Genomic DNA, 26415 nt, shown 5'->3' with positions numbered 1-26415 from the left:
ATCTCTCTAATAACAACCCAGCACCTGAAAGCAGGACAAGAAGCAACGGATGGAAACTAGTCAAGGAGAGAAGCAACCTAGAACTAAGGAGAAACTTCCTGACAGTCAGAACAACTAACCAGTGGAACAACCTCCAAGGTCCTTTCCAACTTATTATTATTATTATTATTATTATTATTATTATTATTATTATTATTATTATTATTATTATTATTATTATTATTATTATTATTATTATTATTATTAATTATTATTATTATTATCTTTAGGGTTTCCCCATAACTTTAAACATGTTGCTTACATTTCTTAAAATAATTTTCAGCTGGACGTAACAAATTTCCAGGGCATCCACCTATCTGAGTTGCACCTCAAAGAAAGTCAAAACACAACATTATAAAATTAATTATACAAATTACAAAAGGAAGATGAGACAAGAAAAAGAGTAAAAGTAAAAAATGTGGTTCACTGGTGATAAATGTATACGAGAATAAATATCTATAAAACTGATATGTAAAGGTTTCTATGCCCAAAGATTCCTGTGGCCCAGGGCAGTGGAGAAGTGAATTTTATAAACCTCTGTGGTAAGCACATTTTTTCTTTACTAAATCAGACACATCTTATCTAGAAGCCCTGATAACACTTTGTTGCATTTAATGTACCTGCCTGGCTAAGTTCATTCTCCGGTATGCAGAGCAATTAGGAGGGCATGTCAGTATTTAATAACATTGACCTCTCTCTGTGCTGTTTTAAACCTCACCGTTGGCAGCTCAGCCAGTTTTGCAATGGAATATTAGTCCTAGTCTCTGTTTCACTGCTGAACTCAAACAAGCAGGTTTACTTGGAAGCCGCAATGGATTGAAGTCCTTTATATCAGAGGTCCCCAACCCCCAGTCCATGGACCACTACCGGGCTGCAGCATGCCAGCAACCAGTCTGCACAAACAAGCAAAGGCCAATCCATGGGATGCAGAGAGCACATAAAACCACGCCCCCTCTGGTCCACAGAAAAACCTCTCTCCATGGAACCAGTCCCTGGTGTCCAAGAGGTGGGGGACCTCCGCTTTATATGAAATCTTCACTTCTACAAATGTTCTTCTGTCTCATGTCTATCAAAACAACAACATCCTGTGCAAGATGGCAACATATATAATATAATCCAACTCCTGTTTAAGGTGGACAATATAGAGAAACAAGGCTATCGGAGGTCAGTTCTTAGTGAGTTCGTGGATATATTTGCAGTTATCTTGGCAATAGTATGGAAAAGACGTGTTGTTATTTTCTTCCAGGATGAGTGTTTAAAAACTCTGAGATTTCCTTGCTTCTCTATTTAGATTTCTGAGATCAGTCAAAGATTGCTAGGTGCTGCCAACCTGGTACATTCCTTCATTTTTAACCTTTAGATCAGTCTGGTATTCTGGTAAAAGTCAGAGTTCTGTACTACAAGAAAATATATGGATTTTACTGTATGTAAGAGTATCTGGTGGCAATGTTTTATCCTGTATTTTTTTTAACTTTCCCAGCACACAGAATGTTCTACATCTGCCCAGTCCAATCATAATTATTTTCTTTTCCTAAACTATAAAAGGAAAACACGTTTACTACACAAATAACGGCTAAATAACTTTGAGATAAATTTATAATTTCTCTCCTTCCACTTTCTCAATTTATTTCTAATAGTTTCTATTCTGAACCGGTGGCCACTTGAAATATTGGACTTGTCTGCCTGGAATTTGTATTCTTCAATTCCCAATGCCTATGAAGAGCATTAAGTTAAGAAAAAAATGCAGAAACTCCTAAACTTTTAGTTTGGGAAAGGAAGAATGAAATGTTGGGAAAGCTATCTGTGGCTGGGTTCACACACACTACTATCAGTGGTGGGATTCAGCCAGTTCGCACCAGTTTGGCAGAACCGGTAGCTAATTTTTTGTTGCCCAGGCCCAGAATGGACTTCTGGAAGTGGCATCCACACAGAGAACTGGTTGTTCACATACTTGAATCCCACCACTGCCTACTATGCTGTCATAGTCTATAACCCATGATTTATGACTTAGCCCTTTGCGTAAACTTTCACATTTATTTTTATTTATAAATCATACTTCCAGGGCTGCCAACTCCTGAGAGCTCTGGGAGGCTACAATAATAAAAACAAAATATGAAAACAATTAAGCTAGAAAACACAATGATTAATTTGGAGTGAGCAACCCACAACCAATTTTGCTCGTGAACATCTGGGAGGATACAGTGCTTAGGGGATCTGTACTGAGAGTATTCAACTCTATACTGATGGATGACCTAATCCAAAGACTTCACAGGAGGTGTGAGACTATAGGTAATCCTTGATTTATGACCATTTGTTTAACAATTATTCAAAGTTATGATGACCCTGGAAAAAGTGAATTATGATTTTTATTCACACTTATGATCATCATTTATGACCAGCCATTTGTCTGAAATGGTGTAGGGTTTCCTGCCTGATCAGGCGGTTGGACTAGATGACCTCCAAGGTCCCTTCCAACTTTATATTATTATTATTATTATTATTATTATTATTATTATTATTATTATTATTATTATTATTATTATTATTATTATTATTATTATTATTATCTATTATTTATTTATTTATTTATTTATTTATTTATTTATTTATTTATTTATTTATTTATTTATTATCACATGAATCTGTGGTTATGAGATCAGAATAAGGGCACTTGGCAACCAGGTCAACCATTTGCAGCATCCTATGATATATGATCACAAATTGCAACCTGTTTTGCCATTTTCTGTCAGAAAAACTGCCATTGGGGAAGCTGGATTTGCTTAACAATTATGTGAATCACGAATGACTGCCATGATTTGCTAAATGATTGTCATAACATCGGATCTATTTATGACATTTCTGTATTATGTCTCAACCTAAAACCCAATTAAAAGGATCTAGAATATCAACTTCTTCTAAGGCTTCTGAAGCTGCAGCTTAGCTATAGCCTGGCCACCTTTTTAACAATCTTTCCTAGAAAGTGGCGGTTGGAGACTGGATGAAAATCTAGACTATTGGATCCAACGATGCCTCCTTTACGGCAGGTGGAAATAAAGCTTTCCTTAAGGAAAACCTTTTGGGAAAATCTATGGGAAGCCTTCACCAACCAGATGAAGCTGGGATCTATGTACAAATAGTACCAACAGATGGGATAATATTTTACTGTTAATTTCCTTATGAGTTACATAATCAAACTTCCCCAGTTATCCAAACAAGACCACTTGACCACTATCTTAATTTGAGCTTTCTAATCAGAGAGAATCCAAGCAAATGTATCAAGATGCTTAGAACATGCTGGCCTTCTGACTGATCACAAGAACTGGAGGTGGAGCAATATGGAGAAGAAGTAATGGGAGCAGGGTCAGATTCATAGATTTGCCTGGTGTTGGGAGCTTTGCAGCAGAAGGCATGTAATTCTCATGATTATGTTAAAAATGGATAGAACTTCAGAGGGTTTTTCTTGATCAGTTAGCTTCTCAGATGATTTGTAGACTATTAAATCAGAGGCTCATTCCAAATTAAGATTGAAAATTAAGGATTATATACCAATAAAGCAGAATATTTATAGCTCAGGGTTGACATGAGGGGTCCTTGGTGCTCTCTGACCTTGCTTGTTTTCTTGCATAGGTTTCATTACCCAAACTAGGTAGCATTATCAGTGTAGCTCTGGTAATGTTAGCTAGTTTGGGTAATAAAAAGTCTGCAAGGAAACAAGCACCAATGACCCCTCATAAGGATTATATGTCACAGATTTGACAAGGTACTTCCTTATCAAGAATGATTCAGCTTGTTCCACTCCAGATATGTAGAGAAGGTAATAACAACAACAACAACAATGTTGGAAGGGACCTTGGAGGTCATCTAGTCCAACCCCCTGCTCAGTTGATTGATATTGTTGTACCAGGAGATGCCAGAGTCAAAGAAAAAGAACTGGAAAAAATACAAAATACCGCGATCTGGCCATCGAAACTGCACGATTATGGATGAAACATGTAAAGCCCTAAATGGCGAGGGTCCGGGATATTTGAGGGAACACTTGCTGCCAGCATCAAGCTCCCTTCGTCCAGTGCGCTCCCACAGGGAGGGTCTTCTCAGGGTGCCACCGGTTAAAGATTGCCGGTGGGTAACACCCAGGGATAGGGCCTTCTCAGTGGGTGCGCCTGCCCTGTGGAACCAGCTGCCTGCGGAGCTTAGGACTGCCCCCAACCTCCGTTCATTCCGCCGGGACCTGAAGACCTGGCTCTTCGAGCTCTCTGGCCCAGGCTGAGAATTTTTTAATTTTAATTTTAATTGGGTTTTTTATTGTTCTCAGGGTTTTATTTAATCTTTTTTAATTTCTTTTAATGTTTGTATTGATTCTCTTTTAAATGCCCTGTAAACTGCCCTGAGTCCTTCGGGAAAGGGCGGTATATATAAATCTAAATAAATAAATAGTGATACCCACTGTCATCGGGGCACTGGGAACTATGTCTAAAAATTTGCAAAATACGACTTCCGGTGGCGACGCGACGCCAAAGACAGCCGTTTTCGGGCTGCCCGCTCCGCAGCTGTGTTTTTCCATCGTAAACAGCGCCGATCAGCTGTTTAGATGGATTTAAAGCCCCCTCCTCGGGAGAAGAGGAGGGGGTGAGGCCCCAGGTAGGGGTTGAGCTCTCTGGGGCCGCCTGAGCTGAGAGTTTGGGCGGCTGAAGGATTGAGCCCCCCCGAAGCCTGGGTTGCTCCGAGCTGCGCAGCACCCCTGCTCCGGGATTTATGGAGCAGAGCCAGGCGTTAGCAACCACCCCTGCCAAAAGGAAATACTTTTGATTATCAAGATGCAGGCAGAACGGTACAGGAGGTCAAGGTGATGTGGACTCTTATCTTTACTCTCTAGCTCAATGGATTTTATAGCTTTAAAGTGAAAGTGCGCAATAAGTGAATGTGGGGGAAGATGGCGGCTAAAACTTCTAAAGCTCTTCGGAGTGCGGGGTCTTCCCTGGTGCAACAGACCTCATTGCAAGCTTTGCTTCCTCCTGCACCTCCTCCGGCATTGACGCTTAAGGATTTACAAGATGCTCTTGGAAAGCATTCACAATTGATGTCTGACATGATGGATGAAAAGCTGAAAAAGTTGGAGGAGAAACTGGAGAAGAAGATGGAAGAGAAGTTTAGAGCAATGAGGGTGGACATGTTGTCTATGATTGAATCTGTAGCTGAATGTGTGCAACAGCTGGATGTAAAAGTGAAGGATCTCAGTCAACAGAACTCTATATTAGAAGCAAAGGTATTAGAAAATGAAAATATAAGGGATGAAATGGACGGAGAATTGAGCCTTGCTCAGTATCATCAGATGCAGTATGCTATTAGAATCAGGGGTTTAAAGGAGAACTGTAAAGAAGATTTAAAGCAGCTGATTTCTGAGGCTCTGGAAGGGGTATTGGGCCAGCCAGCATCTGAAATTGAGGGAAATATGGACAAAATTTTTCGTGTAAATTCATGGATTGCAAGACAAAGGAAGTTACCCAGAGATGTGGTGGTCTATTTTACAACGAGAGTAATTAGAGATGAAGTTATTCAAGCTGCTTATGATACTAAACTGGTAGTGGCTGAGCAAGAAGTCTTGGTTTTAAAAGAGATTCCTCCGAAGATTTTAAGGAGAAGGAAAGATTTTGCATTTTTAGTACAGGAACTTAAGAAATGTGATATTAAGTTTAGATGGGAGATTCCAGTTGGACTGGTGGTGACGCATGAAGGTAAAAGACATCGTCTGGTTACTGTGGCCCAGGCACGTGATTTTTATAGCAATGTGTTAAAAGCAACCCCCCTATCATTTTTGGAAGCTGTAAAGGGATACGGCGAGGGAAAGCTTCAAGATGTTGCAGACAGACAGATAGAGGACAATGGTGTTGGAGGGGATCAAGATACAGTTTCATCGGATGTTGCAGGAGGCCAGAGGAAGACGCGTGCCGCCCTAAGAAGAGCGAGACGAGAGCAAGAGCAAGACCAGCAGATAGTTATGGAATCTCCAAAGTGTATTTACAGTGAAGATGTGGGAGGGGCGCGGTCCAAAGACGTTTTGGGGGTCATGACAGACGTGCTCCAAAAGTTTTGGGGCATTAAGATTGCTGATTAAATTTTTAAATTAGTATCTTAATGGATTAAATTTATCATAGAGGAGAAAGAAAGTTTTTTTTAATATTTAACACAATTTAAGATGGATGTTATCTGCTTGTTAGAAAGGTATATTAGGGTTATGGACTAAAAGTATGTGTTGAACTAAGAATGGGTATGCAAGCTCCTAATTAACAACAAGTTGTCTTACAGACTGCTTAAACCTTTTTTTTTTTTACTCTTTTTATTTGAACTCAAGGATGACTTGGAACTGCAAGACATTTGGTGTGATACATGCAAGAATTATTTTTGATTATGGTTTAGTTTGGTTGGAGATTATTAAGGTTAATAGATAGGCGCTTTTGGCGCGTAATTGAGAATTTGTTTATTTCTTTTTTTTTAAATTAATATGAATAAGGACTGGGATTAAGAAAATCTATTCTGAGTAAAGCTCTTTTCTGTTTTTCTCTTTTTCTTTTTTACTTTATTTGTAATATTAATATTGTTTGTATTCATTTTACATGAGCTAGAGGGAGATAGAACTAATAGTTTATTGCTGATAACATAGGAGTGCTTATGTTTGTTTTTTGATTTTATACCCTGTATTTAGCTCTGGGAAGTCGGGGGGGGGGGAGGAGGGAATGGGGGGAAGGGATAGGGAGGGTTGGGTGGGGGTGGGGGGGATTAAAGTCAAAATGTATTGTAAAACTTTTTAAATAAAAAAAAATTTGCAAAATACATCAGGAAATTGCAGCTTCCTGCAATAACTCCAGCAAAGCTACAAAAAACTCCACTACTCGGAACATCTTACATTTTAAGGAGATACCTGGTTGATACCTAGGATGCTGGCAGCAACCCGTGTCAACCACTAGTGCCAGTCAATTTGAGTATTCAGTTGACTGAGTTTCATGTTTTATGAATAAAAGTTTTATAATAATAATAAAGTTGGAAGGGACCTTGGAGGTCATCTAGTCCAACCCCCTGCTCAGGCAGGAAACCCTATACTATTTCGGACAAATGGCAGTCCGGTCTCTTCTTGAAAACTTGCAGTGTTGGAGCATTCATAGCTTCTGGAGGCAGGTTGTTCCCCTGGTTAATTGTTCTGACTGTCAGGAAGTTTCTCCTTAGTTCTAGGTTGCTTCTCTCCTTGATTAGTTTCCATCCGTTGCTTCTTGTCCTGTCTTTAGGTGCTTTGGAGAATAGCTTGACTCACTCTTCTTTGCGGCAGAGAGAGTCTACTACTCCATAAAAGGTAAAGGACAGTTTGTGGATCAGAAGATAGGCATTTTGGAAACGCACAAGCAGAACATGTTTCTTTCCAATCTATGCCCAACTCCTACTATTCTCTTATTTGGAGAAACTATTAGTTTTCAGTGGGACTTTGACCCATAGTGAATTATCATGAGCTATCCATCGATATCCACTGAAATCAAAGGCCCCCTTAGCAGTTAGAATAACTAAGAACAGAAAAGAGGACAATAAAAAGTTCTGCCATCTGGTGATTGTTTTATATTAAGGTAGATGGACAGAATTAAGCTTTCTTCATTGAACATTGTGCAATCATTAGGGTGATATAGAAATACTCTAAAACAAACAAAGAAAAAACCAAAGACTAGTTGTATCTTTTCATTCACAGGTATAATCTTTATAGTAGCAGTTGAAAAACTTGGTTCTACCTAATGGTTTGTAAAATTGGTGTTCATAATAATCTGTTATGCCATTTTGCAACTTTGCATGCCATAATATTCCAGCCTAAACATAACAGCACTGAAATTGGCAGCATTCACTTACATTGTCAAAAATTGGATCATTCTTCACAGTTACAGAAGAAAGAGCATGATCAGTTCAGTATGATAGTGGCAGATTAAAACAAGATACAAAATAATAATAATAATAAATCATTTCTTTGTGCAGAATTGGCTCATTACTCAAATAACCTCTGCAGTTTCCTGCTCCTCCATTCCTTTTTTGCTTTTTAAAATTTAGAAATAGTTGATCTTTTTTAATGGCATTAGTACTATGAGATTTAATAAAACAACAATAATAAACTCTCATGTGATATCTTCACAGATTTCAGCTTTCTTGCACATGAGTTTGTGAGATTATCGAATCTCATCCTGGCTAATAATGTAATCATAGAGTAGCACTCAGAACCTTTAAGGATTGTCACCATCTGATTTATATATTGAGATTTTCATAGAATCCATGGTATATAAATTCAGCATTTAGAATTTTGGGTAGGAAAAATTTATTTTACCTGCTGAGTGTGATATATCTTATTGAAAAACATCAACAGTATATTGATGTTGCTGAAACAAAATCAGTATTTTTATCTATCTTCATTGATATTTATTGCTTGTCCCTAAGAGGATTTAAAAATTCTTCCTCACATATGTACAGTAGTAGAATTGACAACCAATCAATTACAGTGCCAAAGCATTGAAACAAGATTTAATAAAATGTCCTCAATCGGTGTGGAGCATAATAATCACAAGGCTACTTCAGTTCATTCACAGCACAGTCCATAACCCAGAATTCCTTTTTTCCAAGAGCAACAACAGAACAAATCTTTCAATGATTGTTAGTCAAGGTCAAGAAACAGTGGTAATCACAGGACCATGGTTTTCAAATAATAAAGTGTGTTTCCTCAAATAGCTATAGACATGCTTACAATGTCCCAGTCATCTGAAGTTTCATTTGCTTCTCACTGAACAACACTACCAGGAATTCTAAATTGAACAAGTGCTAATCAACTCAGATATTTCAATAGGAACAGGATATTATAAATGCCTAGAAGCATTACAGAAAGAATCCAAGGAAAGGAAAGAATTTATCCCATAACATAACAGCAGGTGGAAGCTGATGATTATATTTGCCGTGAAAATGGTTCATCTGTAGGATTTGACATTTTCAACTGGCTGTTAAAAAAGATGGGCAGTGACCATATTGCAGATATGGATATGCAAAGTGGTAAAAAATAATTATTTGAGGAGAATATTTTCGACTATGCTATCCTGCTTCTATGAAAGCACAATTAAAAGTATTTGATAAGGTGTTGGAAGATTCTCAGTCCCTATACAGCATGAGCGTCAAACTCGATCGCACCACATAATATATCACAATGTTTTTGCCTTTGTGGAGCCGAGGGTAGGTGTGGCCTGCATGTGACGCATCCAGCCCACGGGCCGCCAGTTTCACACCCCTGCTATACAATGTATGTATCTTTTTCCTTAATGTTTCCTGATCCTAAATCATACCCCAATCTCTTTTAATACTAATAACATTCCAGTTCCAAGCCTGTTCACATCAAACTCTACCAGGCTCAGTACAGATATGACTTTAAACATACATTGTTGGCTCAGTTATGTCTCCATAACTGACTGACACAATTCTAACCTATTCCCTACATTTGGATCTGGAAAACTGTAGGAACATGTGGACCATAGTAAGACTCAGAGTGAAGCTTAAGGTGAGGACCAGCAATTGCCCATCTAAGGAAGACCATCTTATAACCACACCGACCACTTGGTTTCAAAACCACTGAGGGCTGAACAAAATACCAATTAAGGGCAGTCCTTGACTTATGACCATAACCCAACATTTCTATTGCTAAGTGAAATATTTGTGAAATGAATTTGCCCCATTTTTCTTGCCACAGTTGTTAAGTGAATCATTGCAGCTGTCAAGTTAATAACTGAACCACTGCAGTTGTTAAGAGAATCTGTCTTCCCCATTGACTTTGCTTGTCAGAAGGTCGCAAAAGGTGATCTCATGACCCTGGGACACTGCGACCGTCATACATATGAGTCAGTTGCCAAGTGTCTGAATTTTGATCACATGACCATGGGGTTCTGCAATGGTCATAAGTCATTAGTCACTTTTTATCAGTGCCATTGTAACTTTAAAACATCACTAAATAAAGTATTGTAAGTTGTAATTCAGAAGAATGAGAGAAATAAATCCATGTTTAATGCCCCTGAACATCATTTACATCTTCTCACTGACAATGGGAAATTAATGGTTTGGTATCCCTTTGTTCTTCTCTGCAATAGAGATACTATTGTAACTGAGCCTTCTAAGTGAGGCCAAGCAATCTAACTCAGCCACGAAGTGACACTTCTGAGATTTACCACCAAGTCCAGACCAGGAATCTTGACAGTTAGGACATGGGAAATCAAAATTATAAAAAATCCCATTGAGATTTGCAGTTTTGAAACTGTCCTTAGGCAAGCCATCAAACTCTACCAAATGATGGAAAGGATACACATTATAAACTATAAAGTTTGCACAAAGTCAAAGATTGTATAAGGTCAAGATCTTAAAAGGTTATTTTTCTATTTTCCACTCTGAAATATGTTTCAGAGACCATAAATATCCAACAGTTTCCAACAATTCATAGCACCCCAGGGTGATCCAGAAGTGGCCTATGCAGATACTGCACTGCACTGATCTTTTATGGTTTGTGGGGCTTTAGGGAGAAAAAAATATCTGTTCTCTCCCCTGCTTATGTGGATGGATTTTATTCTCTCCCAGGAAAAATAAACCATGTTATTTGAAGACACTATTGGGCTTAAGAGGCATCCTCTGATCAGAAGGAAAGTATCTCCTTGACATGCTTTGGTTTCTTCCAGTTGTCTTCACTGGTGGTGCTAGGCAGGAAAAGGCTGAAGGGCCCAAATTGAATGCCATATACTGTAGCAGTGTTGGCAAACCTATGGCACGCGTGCCAGAGGGGTCACTTGGAGCGCTCTCTGTGGGCATGCGTGCCTTGCTCTTTGGATAAGTTTTCACAGGAAAAAGCTATTTCTCAAGCCCCTTCCTAGCCAAAACAAGCCTCCAGAGTGAGTGCACTGTTTTCAGGTTTGAATTATATCAAATCTGACACCAGAAACAGACTAACAGATGACCTGAGTGCTGCATGTGTTGCTCTTAAACTTACAAAGTATAAGCCAAGGTTAGACAAATTATCAGGATGCATACAACAGCAAAAACCACATTAATTGTTCAAAAGCATGCCAAACAAAAACTTTTACCTTTCAGTAAAAAAGTTGTTTGTATCATTTAAAGCTTTGTTATTGTGTTTTTCTTTTAAAACAAAAGATGTTAATGTATGAGTTGTTTTTTTCTAAACTAAAACCTCAGTATTCAGATTAAATTGCCATGTTGGCACTTTGCAATAAATAAGTGGGTTTGGGGTTGCACTTTGGGCACTCGGTCTCTAAAAGGTTCATCATCACTGCCATATAGGTCTCTTAAAGCAGAGGTCCCTAACCTTTTGAGCACCAGGGACTGGTTCTGTGGAGAGAGGCATGGTTTCATGTACTGCCTGCGTCCTGTGGATGGGGCTTTGCTTGTTTGTGCAGACCAGTTTCTCGCATGCCACGGCCCGGTGCTGGTCCATGGACTGGGACTTGGGGACCTCTGTCTTAAAGGAAGGTCAGATTGTTGTTGTTATTTTTATGAGTTAAGTTTATAACCCAATGGCTCCAGCATCTCTGGGTGGTTTGCAAATGGTTTACAACATAGAAACAAGACAATAAATAAAAGAAATTAAAAAGGGTAGAGATAGTAGAATAACAAGACAACTGGAAACAAAAAAAGTTAAAAGGAGGCTTCAATCATCTTCACTAGGAACTCAAAGCAACCTATGGGACATCTGTCCTCATATAACTGTTTAGGGATGTACCACTGAAAAAGAAAAAAACAAGAAATCTAAGAAGAAACCAGCATGGCTGCACAAAGATTTTTCTGATAAACTTAAAGACAAAAAGGACAAGTACTAAAAATGGAAAGAGGGACACATAACTAAGGCAGAATATCAGCAGATAGCCAGAATCTGCAAAGACAAAGTCAGAAAAGCAAAGGCTCAGAATGAACAAAGACTTGCAACAAAAGTCAAATATAATACTAAAAAAGTTTAGTTCAACATATAAATAACAAGAAAAAAATCAAGGAAACAGTTGATCCACTAAAGAGAGAGGACAGCAATGAAATATAATAGGCAGCAGAAAGAAAGCAGCGCTGCTTAACAAATCCTTTGCAATCCTTTGCAAAAAGGAATTATAGCCCAACCAAACAACATAACTGAAAAAGACAGACTAGGAATAAAAGTTAAAATAAACAAAAACAATGGTAAGAGAACACTTGTCTGATGGCAGATGTTATCTCAGAACTATTACACCATATCTTTAAAAAATCCTAGAGCAGCGAGGAACTACAAGAGTACTAGAAAAGAGCTGATGTGGTTCTCATCTTCAAGAAAGGAAAAACAACAACAACAACAACACAGACCTAGGAAACTACAGACCAATCAGCCTAACATCAATACCTGGGAAGATCCTGGAAAAGATAATCAAAAAACAAATCTGTGAACATCTAAAAACAATTAAAGTAATAGCTAGAAGTCAGCATGGGTTTGTTAAAAACAGATCATGCCAAACCTATCTTATTTCATTCTTTGACCAAGGGACTAAATTAGTAGACCAGAGAAATGCTGTGGACATAGTATACTTAGATTTCAGCAAGACATTGGACAAAGAAGACCACAATCTACTTCTTGGAAAGCTAGAAAAAAGTGGGATAGCTGGCAGGAATAGCCAGCACCCTAAATGATACGTTCAAGATTCAGATGGATCTTGACAGACTTGAACACTGGGCCCTACCTAAGAAAATGAAATTTAATGTAGAGAAAAGTAAAATCTTACACTTAGACAAGAAAAGCCAAAAGTACACATATAGATTGGGTGAAACCAGGCTTAATAGCAGTAACTCTGAGTGGGATCTTGGAATCTTAGTGGACAATCTATTAAATATGAGCCAACAATGTGCAACAGCAGCCTAAAAAGCCAATGCAATCCTAAGTTGCATTACCAGAGGGATTCAATCAAGATGACGTGAGGAACTAATACCACTCTATAAATCCTTAGTAAGACCACACCTACAATACTGCAACCAGTTTGGGTCTCTATACTATAAAAAAGATGTTGAGACGCTAGAAAAAGAGCAACAAAGATGATTAGAGGACTGGAGGCTAAAACATATGAAGAATGGTTACAGGAACTGGGCATGACTAGTCTAGTGAAGAGAAGGACCAGGGGGGACATGATAGCAATGTTCCAATATTTGAGGGGCTATCACAGAGAGGAGGGGCTCAACCTATTCTCCAAAACACCTGAAGGCCAGATAAGGAATAACCGATTGAAACTGATCAAGGAGAGATTCAACCTAAAATAAGGAGAAATTTTCTGACAGTGAGAACAATCAACTAATGGAATAATTTTCCTTCAGATGTTGGGGAGCTTCATCACTGGAAGCTTTCAAGAAGAGACTGGACTGCAATTTGTCAGAAATGGTGTAGGGTTTCCTGCTTGGGTGGGACTAGATGACCTACAAGGTCCCTTTCAACTGTTATTCTAATATTTAAGAGAATTTGCTCAGATTCCTGACAAATGCCTTATAATTTTCAATCTCCTCTTACAATATGAATATATCTCATTTCATTGGTATTTATGTAATTGCAAATAAATGATAATGAGTAACTTCAGGAATGAAGAATCAGCAAATATAAATACGCTTCCTCACTGCATTTTTAGAAAACAGTAGAATGCTAAAACGAAGAGGAATGTATTGTGTTTGTTTTGTTTCCTTTCTCTTTGCTTTGCTTTCTGAAATGATGCTAACATTTATTTTTTCTGTAGTTGTTTATCTGTAATCTTGTTAGACTTGTTCTTTAAAGTCATAATGGGAGATTGGAGGGGGGATTTACTGCTGCATGAAAAATAAACACAGATACACAGAGCGCAAATGTCAAATGTCATCTAAAGATGTCAAAATATTATCACATTTCCTATTGATGTATTCACTAATGAATAAACTCTCACTTTCAGAATTCAAAAAGGCAAGTAAACATTCCTTCTGTAGATCATGCTGAAAGGCCCCAAAGATATGTGGCTTGGATTAATCCATGAACTGGCAATAGTTAGCTTTCTGCATTCCAAATACCTGCCATATCCAGCATATTGCCATCTGCTCCCTGAGGGAAGGCTGGTTAGGATGATAGCAGAAAATGGCGAGTTACCCACATGTTAACCTAAGTGTCTTGGGATCAAATGGATGAGAACACAAATGCCTCTTTTCTGGCATTATGCTGCAGTCTCAACATGTGTTGGAAATGTCTCAAGATTGGTTTTTCACATCAACGTTTATTAAAAAAAATAACTATGGATTTAGCTCTTTGGAGCTATTACTTAATAATAATAAATATATTTTATCATTTTCTCTATTTCTATATCAGTGTAATATGAATTAACCAGAATGAACTGGTTAAAAGTTCTAATTAGCAATTATTCTTTAGCTAGCTATTTTTTTAAACTATCTTCTGATATGATATCTGGTTTAATATTATTCCAAGGAATCAGATAAAGAAGTAAAACTTACCCAACTACAGTGAGTTCAATAAATTGGATCCAGATTGATCCAAAGACTATATTTTATTGATTTGCTATTACAGAACAGAAATCATATACAACATTGGTTCTTAACTTGTGGGCTTTGGGCTCCTGGAGGGGCTGCAATGTTGTCACAAGGGGTCTGCGAAGGCTTAATGCAGTCTAGTGCTTTACATCTTGAGTTAGGTCTTGGGGTCTGTGGCCATGGTCCATGGCCACAAAAGGTATTTAAATGGGGCCCATGGTGAAGAAAAGGTGGAGAACCACTAACATACAATAAATGGGTAACAGAAATTATCAATATTTAAATAAATGAAATAAATAGGTACTCATCTATCTTTCCACAGGACCATTTGCTGGTAGTTTCTAACATATAAAAATACTGGTTCTGTATCCATAGCTTTTTCTATACACATTGATTAAATGCCTTAAATATGTATAATATTTTGCTCTATTAAAGGGAATAGTGAAATATTAATTTATAAAAAAAACTATACACACACACATTTTTTTCAGTGTATTAAAAATACAGAAGAAAAGCAAATAGAAAATAAGAAAGGAAAAAAAGAAAAAAAAATAGCAAGCAGTTATCATCTTAAGCTTTTCCCCTTCTTATTTGTCTGTAAAAACTTCCTTAATATCCATGATGCTAAATATCAGGCACCAAGCAATGAAGCATACATTAGTTCTGAAAAATGAAAATGAATGTTGACAAAAAGCCTTGAAGAATTTACTAATATATCACTATTGCTTTGACCACTCTATTATAAAAGTGTTCTTTTAAATACAGATCCAAGATGAATTTGTGTTTTGAAATACAAAACATTTCTTTCAAGGATCTAAGAACCCATTCATGGATTAAAATTCTCCTTCATTGTCAGAAACTTTCAAAATAGTCTCAGTAAATGAGGACACACAGCTTGTTCACAGTCACATGGAATTCTAAAAAAAAAACAACCAAAAAACCCCCAAACAAACCAAAAACAAAGAAATTTCTTTTTTATACAAAGCTTGTTTTAAAAAATAGCTGACATTTAACAAACACTTGTAGCAACCTGACTTTAATATAGTAGAACTTGACATCATCTAAACCAGTGATCAGGAAAAACAAGACACAGTATAGCAATTTTTTTTTTTTAATTTTATAGGTTAGTAGGTAGACTTGCAAGAAATAAGAAATGGGTCGCTCAAAGCTACAGATCACCCTTTTTTATAGAGCATAAATGAGTTAAATATGTACAGTTGATCTTTATTGACTATCTTATCCTAGGATATGGTCAGTGCTGGGATTCAAATATGTGAACAACCGGTTCTTTGTATGGATACCACTTCCGGAAGTCCATTCTGGGCCTGGGCAACAAAAAATTAGCTACCAGTTCTCCCGAACTGGTGCGAACCAGCTGAATCCCACTACTGGATATGGTCCATTTTCATACATAAAAATAAAATCTAATATGAACCCAACTTGATGAGAAATATTATCTATACACAATGCCAATAATTATTCTCCTATAGTAATAGATGTCTTGTATGTAATCCCACAGCTGGACTACCATTTGAACCCCACTGGCATTGACAAATTCACTATCAGTCAATTGCAAAAGGCAGCTTTACTTGGAACAACTTACATCTTGTGACACTATCAAACATCTACATCTGCCTATCCCAGGTCCTTGGGAAGGATTCAATAGGTGGACAAAAATGCCAAATCCAGTTTTAATATTTGGCTGACTAGGTGGCGAACTGTAATATTATTTATGCACAGCTGTAAGTACATTTAGATATCTGAATGAAATTCAATCCAAACCAAACAATTAGCATTTCTTTGACTTTGATTAAGTAACAGACTTCAACTGTCAATTCAGATCACTCATTAAAAAAAATCTGTTGAGAATGAAATACTGATAACCTTTTTATCCTGAATTAATAATCCAAAGTTTTATTTTTCTTTCTTTTGCAATATACTATGAAGAAAAGCTTAAAAATCAAGTTCCACAATGAGTGAAATTCATTTTCTATTTTTCTAGGGAGTGAAACAATTTGAACTGGGAGAGAACTATAAATTTAATTCTTATGCATAACATAGTTGTTTTTATTTATATATAAAATTTAAAGACACACATCAAATCACGCACATTCATCATACATTTAATATAAATAACACGTGTTTCTTTTTAAAACAACAACAACAACAGCAAATGTCACCAGTTAAAGCAATTTCTCAAAATTTGTATCTTTATTCAAAAAGAAAACAAGAACCTAAAATACAGGAATACTTAATTTTGTAGTCAATTTCCTATTGGTAATTAACATTTTGAAATAGAAGTGCATCATCTCAATTCAAAACATTGTGTTCAGGTCAATGCAAAATATTATTCTGGGGGAAAATTACTATATAATAGCAGTCTTCACCACATCTTGCCACAAACTACTCATAAGGGCCATATTTCCGTACATGGATGTGTGAAAAATTTAATGATATTTTGATAATCTTATCAAGATCAACAAACATCCAAAATACATTTCAAAGCAACCATTCATCTTTTGTCCCCTAAGACAAATTTCCCAGGCAGTTAGTTATATTTGTTGCAATTTTTATTACCAAAATGTTCTTTAATACAGTTGAAACATTCCAAAAAATGCGAGAAAGAATTTTACCTTGCGGATTCCTCTGCTCAGTTCTTCTCCATAGTTTGTCCCTAGGATCTCAAACAGAACATTGGGGTTTCCGCCATTATCTGCAAATTCCAGGTCTCCAGTCAAGCCATTAACTCCACCCTGAATGCATTAAAAACAAGAGGGAAAAAACTTTCAGGTGTATAGATTTCAAATATAGCTTCCTGTCCTTAGTCACAACAAAATATAGACATTCAGTGCTCATTATGCAAAATGTTTTATGCATCTGTGAACTCTTAATAACTACAGAAGTAGAATAACAACCTGAAGAAATGTAAAATAGTTGCAATATTTTTTAATACATTGGCTATTCCTTTTATAAAAAAGCACCTGAGAAAACAGAAAGGTAATGTGTCTAACGTATGTATCTATGTATGTATGTAGTTTCTATAGCCCCCCATTTCAATCAATGACTCTGGTAGCTTACATCCAAATACTTAGTTTCCAGTACTCAATCTGATCAGTCATGTATAATGCGGGCAATTGTTGCAGCCTCTACAGAAAACAACATTTGATTAAGTTGATGAAGGGATCATATTTTGTGAATATTAAAAACATGAATATTTCTCCGAGCAGGTGGAAAGATACACGTCCTCTGGTAGGCTAGCTATACAGACAGCTTGTATTTACAAATGGAATAATTTTGAAAGGATTACAACACCCACCTTTGAACTAGATCTGTCAACTATTTAAATGTGTCCCACATGGTATAAAAGAGACTACTGCACAGTTTTCAAGAAGTCTGTAAAAAGTAGATTAGAAAAAAATGGTCGTCTTCCTAAAATAGCCTAATATTTTTTCTAAAAGAAGAGAATCTCAAGAAAAATATTGCATAAACAAAGCAATTGTGTTGCATTTATTTGCTTGTATTCTCTATCAGTACAGGTAGTCCTCGACTTACAACAGTTCATTTAGTGATTGTTCAAAGTTACAATGGCACTGAAAAAGCGATTTGTGACAGTTTTTCACACTCATGACCATCTCAGCATCTCCATGGCCACATGATCAGAATTCAGATGTTTGGCAACTGGTTCATATTTATGACGGTTGCAGTGTCCTGGGGTCATGTGATCAGCTTTTGCAACTTTCTGACAAGCAAAGGCAATGGAGGATCCAGATTCATTTACCAACCATGTTACTAACTTAACATAGGTAATGATTCACTTAATAACCGTGGCAAGAAAATTCAAATTCATAAAATGGGTCAAAACTCACTTAACAAATGTTTTAGTAAGCAACATAAATTTTGGGTTCAATTGTGGTCATAACCTGAGAACTACCTGTATCTTGCCTGTTAAGCGCAGTGCACCTAGATTCCAAAACTTGATTTTTCCACCATGAAGCCTAATTAGCTAGGTTAGAAAATAACTTTTGTGTCTCCTGTTTCATAAACCATCACTATCTATCACCAACAATAATGAGCCAGAAATCGGAACGAGGACTTAGATTTATGGATCATTCTTGAGATCGAGGGAAAACAGCATCCACAGCTCCCTTTTCCATAGGGCACATGAAAAAAAGACTTGGTTTTTGTCAATAACTTAAATAAATGTGACTGAGAAAACCTAGAGGGCAGTTAAATATAATAATGTGGCATCATTTTTCTTTAGAGTGTGTTGTTGGTATCAGCCTTTCTTAATAATTCACAAAGATTACAAATGGAATGGCACTGCTATTATTTCATGTGATTGCCCCAGTCACCATTACTTGAAGTGTCTTTACCAAATAATGGGGAAATTGTCAGATGCTTGAATAATGAAAATAGGGAGTTTTTAAACTCAAAACACCTTGATGGATTCCAATTAGAATAACAAAGAAATGGTGAAAATCATCTAATTCATTATATTTTTCCCAGTTTTGAAATATGAGAGGACATTTCTATTTTGGCTCAAATGGGATTTGTGATGATCTTTACTTTAATTTTCTAGACTTGATGGAGAATCTACAAGTAATTTGTGCTGATTCCTTCTTGCAGCAGGTTTATTCCTATAGTACATATTCAGATTAGATTCCATTTAAAGTTCATATTGTAACCCAAATGGTACACATAGGGCTGACCAGATCATACAGGTGATAAAACATTTAGATGTTTATAAGAAAGAAACACCATTCAACTACAAACCTTATACAAGCAGTCCTTGACTTAAAACATTCATTTAGTAACCATTCAAAGTTACAACAGCACTGAGAACAATATTTTATGATCAGTCCTCGTACTTATAGTTGTCATATGATCAAAATTCAGGCACTTGGTGTTGTGTATGTAAATAGTTGCAAACAAGGGAATTTGCAGACTGCACCATAGCTAGGTTTGAGCGGGAGATTCTGGTGCATTCATTGGCTGCAAATAGCAAGAAGCGGGAAAATAAATGCCGCTGATTGGTTACAGTTCAAACAGTTCCACTATAAAAGGTTGCCACATTTAACAGTTGATAGTTGACTTATGTGTATTCAATAAACTCGTTCATTGCAAAAACCACTCTGAGTCCTCGTCTATCAGAACTAAACAATTGGCGACGAAGGTGGGATAGACAGAAGACCAGAGAATTGGCGAATTGTTGCGCAAAGGCGGCAAATTCGAAGGCGAGTCACAGTCAACCGAGCGGCCGCGGCGAAATAGAAAATTTCCCGAATGGCGCAGATAGGGTCTTTGAAGGAATTCGACCCAAATTTCCCCGAGGATTGGGAAGAATACATCGGTCAAGTGGAAGGGTTCCTGCTAGTGAACGGGATCACAGTTGACCGAAAAAAGGCGGCAGCATTATTGACGATTTGTGGCACACCGGTTTACCGAATCGCTGTCGGACTGTGTCAACCGCAGCCGGTCTCAAGCGTGCCATATGCTGACCTCCTAGCCAAGCTAAAGGTCCATTTTACACCCAGGAGATCCGAACTCTTCTGGCGGCGCATTTTTGAGAAAAGAAACCAGAGACCGGGTGAATCCATTCAAAAATTTGTCGCTGCCGTCAGGGAAGCCGCAGTACGATGTAAATACGATAACTTAGAAATAAGAATTCGGGACCGAGTCGTACTGGGCTTGCGTGATGAGCAGCTACAGAACAGAATAATCGCCAAACCCACCGGCGATTTGCAGGAGGTGATCGATAAACTCTTAACGTATGAGTCTACCGGGTATCGCGACCCCCCCCGCAGTAGCATGGCAGCGTCGTCCGAGATCAACCAAGAGGGCTATGTGGACTGCGGGGAGGTGGACCAGCAGTGGGAAGAGGACATCGCCGAAGTCTCCAGGCGATTCGGAAAATTGGCGCCAAGACCACCCAGAAGTGAGGGGCCTGAACCTAACCGCCGACAACAAACCGCAACGCCGCAAAGACAGGCGACCGGGGCACAACGACCATGGAGGGACACCGCATCCAGACCGCGGGACAATGACAACCAAACCCGGTGTGGCAGCTGCGGAGGCAACCATCCCCGCGCATCTTGCCGATTCCGCACTGCGAAGTGCAGGGCGTGCGGGAAGACTGGCCACATCCAGGCCATCTGTAGGAGCCGTGCTCGTGACAACCGCCTTCACGAAGTCGATGTGTGGCCCGAAGGTAAGGTAACCCCTTACTTTAGTGGCAAAGAGACCCCTAGACCCCGGGTTAAAATTCCAAATCTAGGGGAGGTGGCACGCGTCAATCGCAGGAGGAATGGGGAAAACAGCAATTTTCCAGACGGAAAATTAAAAATCATAGTTCATCTGCAAGGGGTTCCTTGCAGAATGGAAATAGACTCAGGGGCTTCAGTGTCAATAATTTCCAGTGAAACCCTTGAGAGGATTGAACAAATAAGTGGAAGGAAAATTCCACTTAGTTCAACAAAAATTCAATTAACAGACTTTCAAAAAAGCCCAATAAAAATAAAAGGGAAGATTAGCCTTAGAGTTAAATTTAAGGGATTTAAGGGGGTCTTAGATTTAATAGTTACTGAGGGGCATAGGACTAGTCTAATTGGCCTTAACTGGTTCCCTGCCCTGGGCATTTGGGTCGGGGGAATAAATTCAGTAATTAAAATTAAAAATAAGACCCTCGAATCAGTCTGCAATGAATTTGCAGACGTATTCGATGGGTCTCTCGGTAAATACAAAGGGCCCCCGATTAAATTTAATCTAGACCCCTCAGTGAAACCAATCAGGCTTAAGGCCCGAAGGGTGCCTTTCACCCTGAAGGAAAAAATCGAGGCCGAGCTCGACAGGCTTGTAGGCCAAGGAGTTTTAGAACCTGTTGAGGGTGGTCTGTGGGAAACGCCGATTGTCACACCCCTCAAACCCAATGGGGATGTGAGAATCTGCGCTGACTACAAGGCCACCCTGAACATTGGAATGAAAAAGCATGCTTACCCGGTCCCGACGGTGAAGCAGGTCCTCGCGACGATCCAGGACGGCGCCATGTTTGCCAAGTTAGACTTGGCGCATGCGTACTTACAATTGTCTGTTTCTGAAGAGGCTGCAGAAGCACAGACGATTGTTACCCACAAGGGGGCGTTCCGGGTCCACAGACTGCAATTTGGTATTGCAGCTGCTCCAGGCATCTTCCAAGAAGTGATGGAGAGGACCTTAAAGGGCATACCTGGTGTATGCCCTTACTTTGATGATGTCCTGATAGCTGGAAAAAATGAGGAAATGTTAGTAGAGCGGCTGGAACAGGTATTGGGCAGATTTAGGAGGGCTGGATTGAAATTAAAAAAGGAAAAATGTTCCATTGGGGTTAAGTCCACTGATTTTTTGGGATTCAGGATAGACAAGAATGGAATCCATCCTACCCCTGACAAAATTAAGGCAATTAAATGGGCTCCTGAGCCAAGGAACAAGGCTGAACTACAAGCCTTCCTTGGCTTAGTAAATTTTTACCATACGTTTGTACCTCACAAGGCTGCCATTGCAGAACCCCTCCACAGACTCTTAGATAAAAAGGCTCCTTGGCAGTGGCAGAATAAACACAGAGTTAGTTTCCAAACGTTAAAAGACATTCTTTCCAGCCAATCAACTGTAACCCACTTTATAGAAAATAAACCTATTTACCTAGCGTGTGATGCTTCACCTTATGGTGTGGGGGCTGTGATCAGCCATTTAGACAACCAAGGGATACAAAGACCAATCGCATATTACTCCCGGACATTAACCAAAGCCGAGAGGAATTATGCGCAGATTGACAGGGAAGCATTGGCAATTGTGGCAGGAGTAAAAAAGTTCCATGACTACCTTTACGGTAGGAACTTTACCATACTGACTGACCACAAACCCCTGTTGGGACTGTTTACCACGGATAAACAGACTCCCCAAATCATGTCACCCCGAATGCTGAGGTGGTCCATTTTCCTCTCAGCATATTCATTTTCTCTCCAATACAGACCGGGCAAGGACATGGGACATGCTGACGCCCTTAGCAGGCTGCCTTTGAACATCACTGAGGATGACCCTGCCCCTGTGGGACAAATAATGTCCCTACAGGACATCCCTGACTGGCCTCTAACAGCTAAAGATATAGCTGTGGCAACAAACACTGACCCAATTTTAAAGAGAATAATGGCCTGGGTCCTGAGTGGGTGGCCAAACGCCAATCCGGATGCCAAGTACATTCCATATTTCAGGAGAAAAGACGAACTGTCAGTTCACTGGGGATGTTTACTGTGGGGAAACCGTGTGGTTATTCCTGAAATCCACAGGTCAGCTATCTTATTAGAATTACATGAAGGACACCCAGGAATAGTACGTATGAAGGCGTTGGCTAGGAGCCACTTGTGGTGGCCAGGACTGGACAACGACATTGAGGAATGTGTTGCCAATTGCCATCTGTGCCAACGCTCTAGGCCAGAACAACAACACATTCGTACGCATAAGTGGGAGTTAGCTAGAAATCCTTGGTCCAGGATTCATATTGACTTTGCTGGACCGTTCCAAGGGTTAACATTTCTGGTGGTTGTAGACAGCTTCTCTAGATGGCTAGAGGTAGTACCAGTCAGTTCAGTGACTTCAGGTAGAACAATACAGGTATTAAGGGGCCTCTTTGCCACTCATGGGTTACCTGATGTAATAGTGTCAGATAATGGGCCACAATTCACCTCTGTTGAATTCCAGGATTTCCTCAAGGCCAACTCGATTAAACACAAGACATCAGCACCCTTCCACCCATCCACCAACGGCTTGGCTGAACGGAATGTGAGGACCACGAAAGACGCTTTAAAAAGAATCATCCGAGGTGACTGGCACCAAAGACTGGCCGAATTCTTGCTGACCCAACACACGACCCCTTGTACTGCTACCGGCAAAAGTCCAGCTGAAATGAGGTGGGGAAGGAGACTAACCACCAAATTGGACAGATTACACCCTGATAGACTCCTACCAAGTGCTGAACTAGACATGCCTAATAGAACATTTAAAGTGGGGGATTTAATCTGGGCCAGGAACTATGCACATGGGGACAAATGGATTCCAGGGGTGGTTACTGAAATTTTAGGTCCCCTGTCGTATACCATTGAGGGGGAAGGGAATAGGATCAGCAAGAGACACATAGACCAGTTGAGGAAGAGAACTAGTGGATGCGTACCAGAAGAGGGGAATCAAAGCATATCTGGGGGGAACAGTACATCCTGGTTCAGTGACAACAACACGCCAGATAGCGGGGTAGCAGAATTGCATAACAACTCAGCCCCTGGTAACCAACAACAACAATCTAGTCAGTACGATTGGGAATTACCCCTGCGGAGTAGGCCAGTGACAGCTGATCTTCAAATACAATCAAATCCACAAAACAGCAATAGGGAAGCAGCAGAGTCAGTTAGCCAAGAGCCCAGGTCCAACAGAGACAATCAGCCAAGCAGACAATCTGGTAAGGGTGTCCCTAGCAGCCAGGGCAATAGATACCCTTCTAGAATCCATAGACCACCAAAATACTTGAAGGATTTTGTTCATAAATAAACAACAACTGGGGGGTAAGGGGTGTTGTGTATGTAAATAGTTGCAAACAAGGGAATTTGCAGACTGCACCATAGCTAGGTTTGAGCGGGAGATTCTGGTGCATTCATTGGCTGCAAATAGCAAGAAGCGGGAAAATAAATGCCGCTGATTGGTTACAGTTCAAACAGTTCCACTATAAAAGGTTGCCACATTTAACAGTTGATAGTTGACTTATGTGTATTCAATAAACTCGTTCATTGCAAAAACCACTCTGAGTCCTCGTCTATCAGAACTAAACACTTGGCAATGGCATGTACTGTATTGATGATGGTGGCAGCATCCTGGGCTCATGGGATCACCATTTGCAACTTTCCCAGGTGGCTTTTAACAAGCAAAGTCAATGGGGAAGCTGTTTTTGCTTAAATGGCCACATGATTTGCCTATCAACTCCAGTGAATCACTTAACAACTATGGCAAAAATGGTCATAAAATTGGGGACAACTCAACTGCCTTGCTTAGCACCAGAAATTCTGATCCTAATTGTGGTCATAAATCAAGGACTATCTGTATGAATTGGCTCATTCATATGAGAAATCCTTTAAAAAAACACCCAGCAAGCAATCATGTGATTAACATGAATACAGTTTGTTGTGTGGTGTTGTGTGGTGACTACATTTCAGGGTTCCTAGAGTTTCATACTGGATTTGATGTTCATAAATTCTGGAAAAGTGAGCTAATCCCCAATCAAAAGGCTATGGAATGTATCATACTTTGATAAACATTGGCTTGTATAATTTTTTTGAATAGTCCACTGAATTTTTAATTGAAAATGTAATCAAATGCATTGAAGCAGTACGTATTGAAATAAATGCAATAATGGATTTTAGGGGAAAAATGCATTTGGAAACACAGGGTTTTAGATGGAAAACTGATTACATATTTAAACATATATACACTAGCCATGAATGAACGTTTTCCATTCAGAAGGGCACAGGGGTTTTCTAAAAACATTTGCCACCATTAAAAACCCAAATTTGCAGTCCAAATCAATTATCCTTCAAATTCTTTAAATCATGCTGCATTTCCATCTCTGAGAGCTGCAATTACTGAATTGTAATTGCTTATCTAGGGGCACTATGGCCGTGTGGCTTGTTTCCATTTGTTTTAATGGTTCCGGATTGTATCTTAGTCAGTAATACAATCTAATCATGTGAAAATTACAGTTTCTCATTGCTAAATAACTATATGAATATTAAAAATGGGTGATCTCTGCCTGATTGCAATTTGAGTAGTCTGCTAGTTTCTACCAGTTAAAAACAAAATCAGAAATTTAGCAGAATTTAATAGCTAGAGTCACCTGAATGTGCTATGCTTTATAACAGAGGGGAAAAGGTCGTGGCAAGGCTGTAAACTTTTTATCTGCCAAACGCAGAGGGAAAATTAGCCAGAGAACTGTCTGAAGTCCCGAATCTTCAGAAACTCCAATTGTTATTTATGCAGCACACGAGCTGTGTGTTTTTGACAAACTAAAAATTGAAGGAAAAGCATTAAAAACTCAAACCCCAGAGGTAATAGTCTGAAACCAGAAAAGAGATTAGAAATTGATTATTCCCACTTAGAAAGTGGGAAAGGAAAGAGAAGGCCAGAGCCTGTGCAAATCTTTATTTCTGATTGCTGAACTTTTTGGGCAAGTGAAGCTTCAGACTTTAGAGCTGCTTTTATCTATCAAACACAACCTAGCCCCCTAGAGTAATTTAAGAAGGAAAATCATTGAAGATTTATTGTTTTTATAAATGGTTGATGGACAGACAGACAAACACACAATCCAATTTTTGTGATATTCTGAAAACATTGTCATTAATATTGACTATAATAGAGCTTATCTGGATAATACTGTTTTCATAAAAATCAATGTCTTTCTAATCTTTACTAAATCCTGCTAGATATACACACATAATAGAAATTGGGGGGGGATGACAATGTTAGGAGTAGAAAAAGTAGAACAAGCCTAATAGGGTTATATGAAGAGACCAAATAACGCTTTGGATACCACGGACAAGACAACCACAGTGGTTTTTCATATTTAGATAGCAAGTGTTAGTCTTCAAAAGCTGCAGGATAAATGAAGAAATCCCCTCATCCTTCAAAATGGTTGAGGTCACCTTCTACTCCATAGAGAAACAGGGAATAAATATGTCGGGCTAAAAAAAAGAAGAAGAAAAAACGAAAGGGAGGCAGCTCTCAAGCTGTGGCAATTTCATTTCA

The 26415-nt window shown here is 38.8% G+C and overlaps 1 protein-coding gene across 2 annotated transcripts in view; it reads right to left on the bottom strand.

Moving 5' to 3' along the window:
• GRID2 (glutamate ionotropic receptor delta type subunit 2) overlaps positions 1–26415 on the bottom strand; it is a 1115417-nt gene that overhangs the window by 366705 nt on the left and 722297 nt on the right. For both annotated transcript variants that reach the window (XM_081332056.1, XM_081332057.1), the window contains exon 8: positions 17235–17354. In XM_081332056.1, coding sequence (XP_081188182.1) covers positions 17235–17354 — 120 coding nt within the window. The remainder of the gene's footprint in view (positions 1–17234; positions 17355–26415) is intronic.

This window comes from Vipera berus, assembly GCF_964194415.1.
Source record: "Vipera berus genome assembly, chromosome: 7".
NCBI lineage: Eukaryota > Metazoa > Chordata > Lepidosauria > Squamata > Viperidae > Vipera > Vipera berus.
This window is presented reverse-complemented; position numbering and strand designations above follow the sequence as displayed.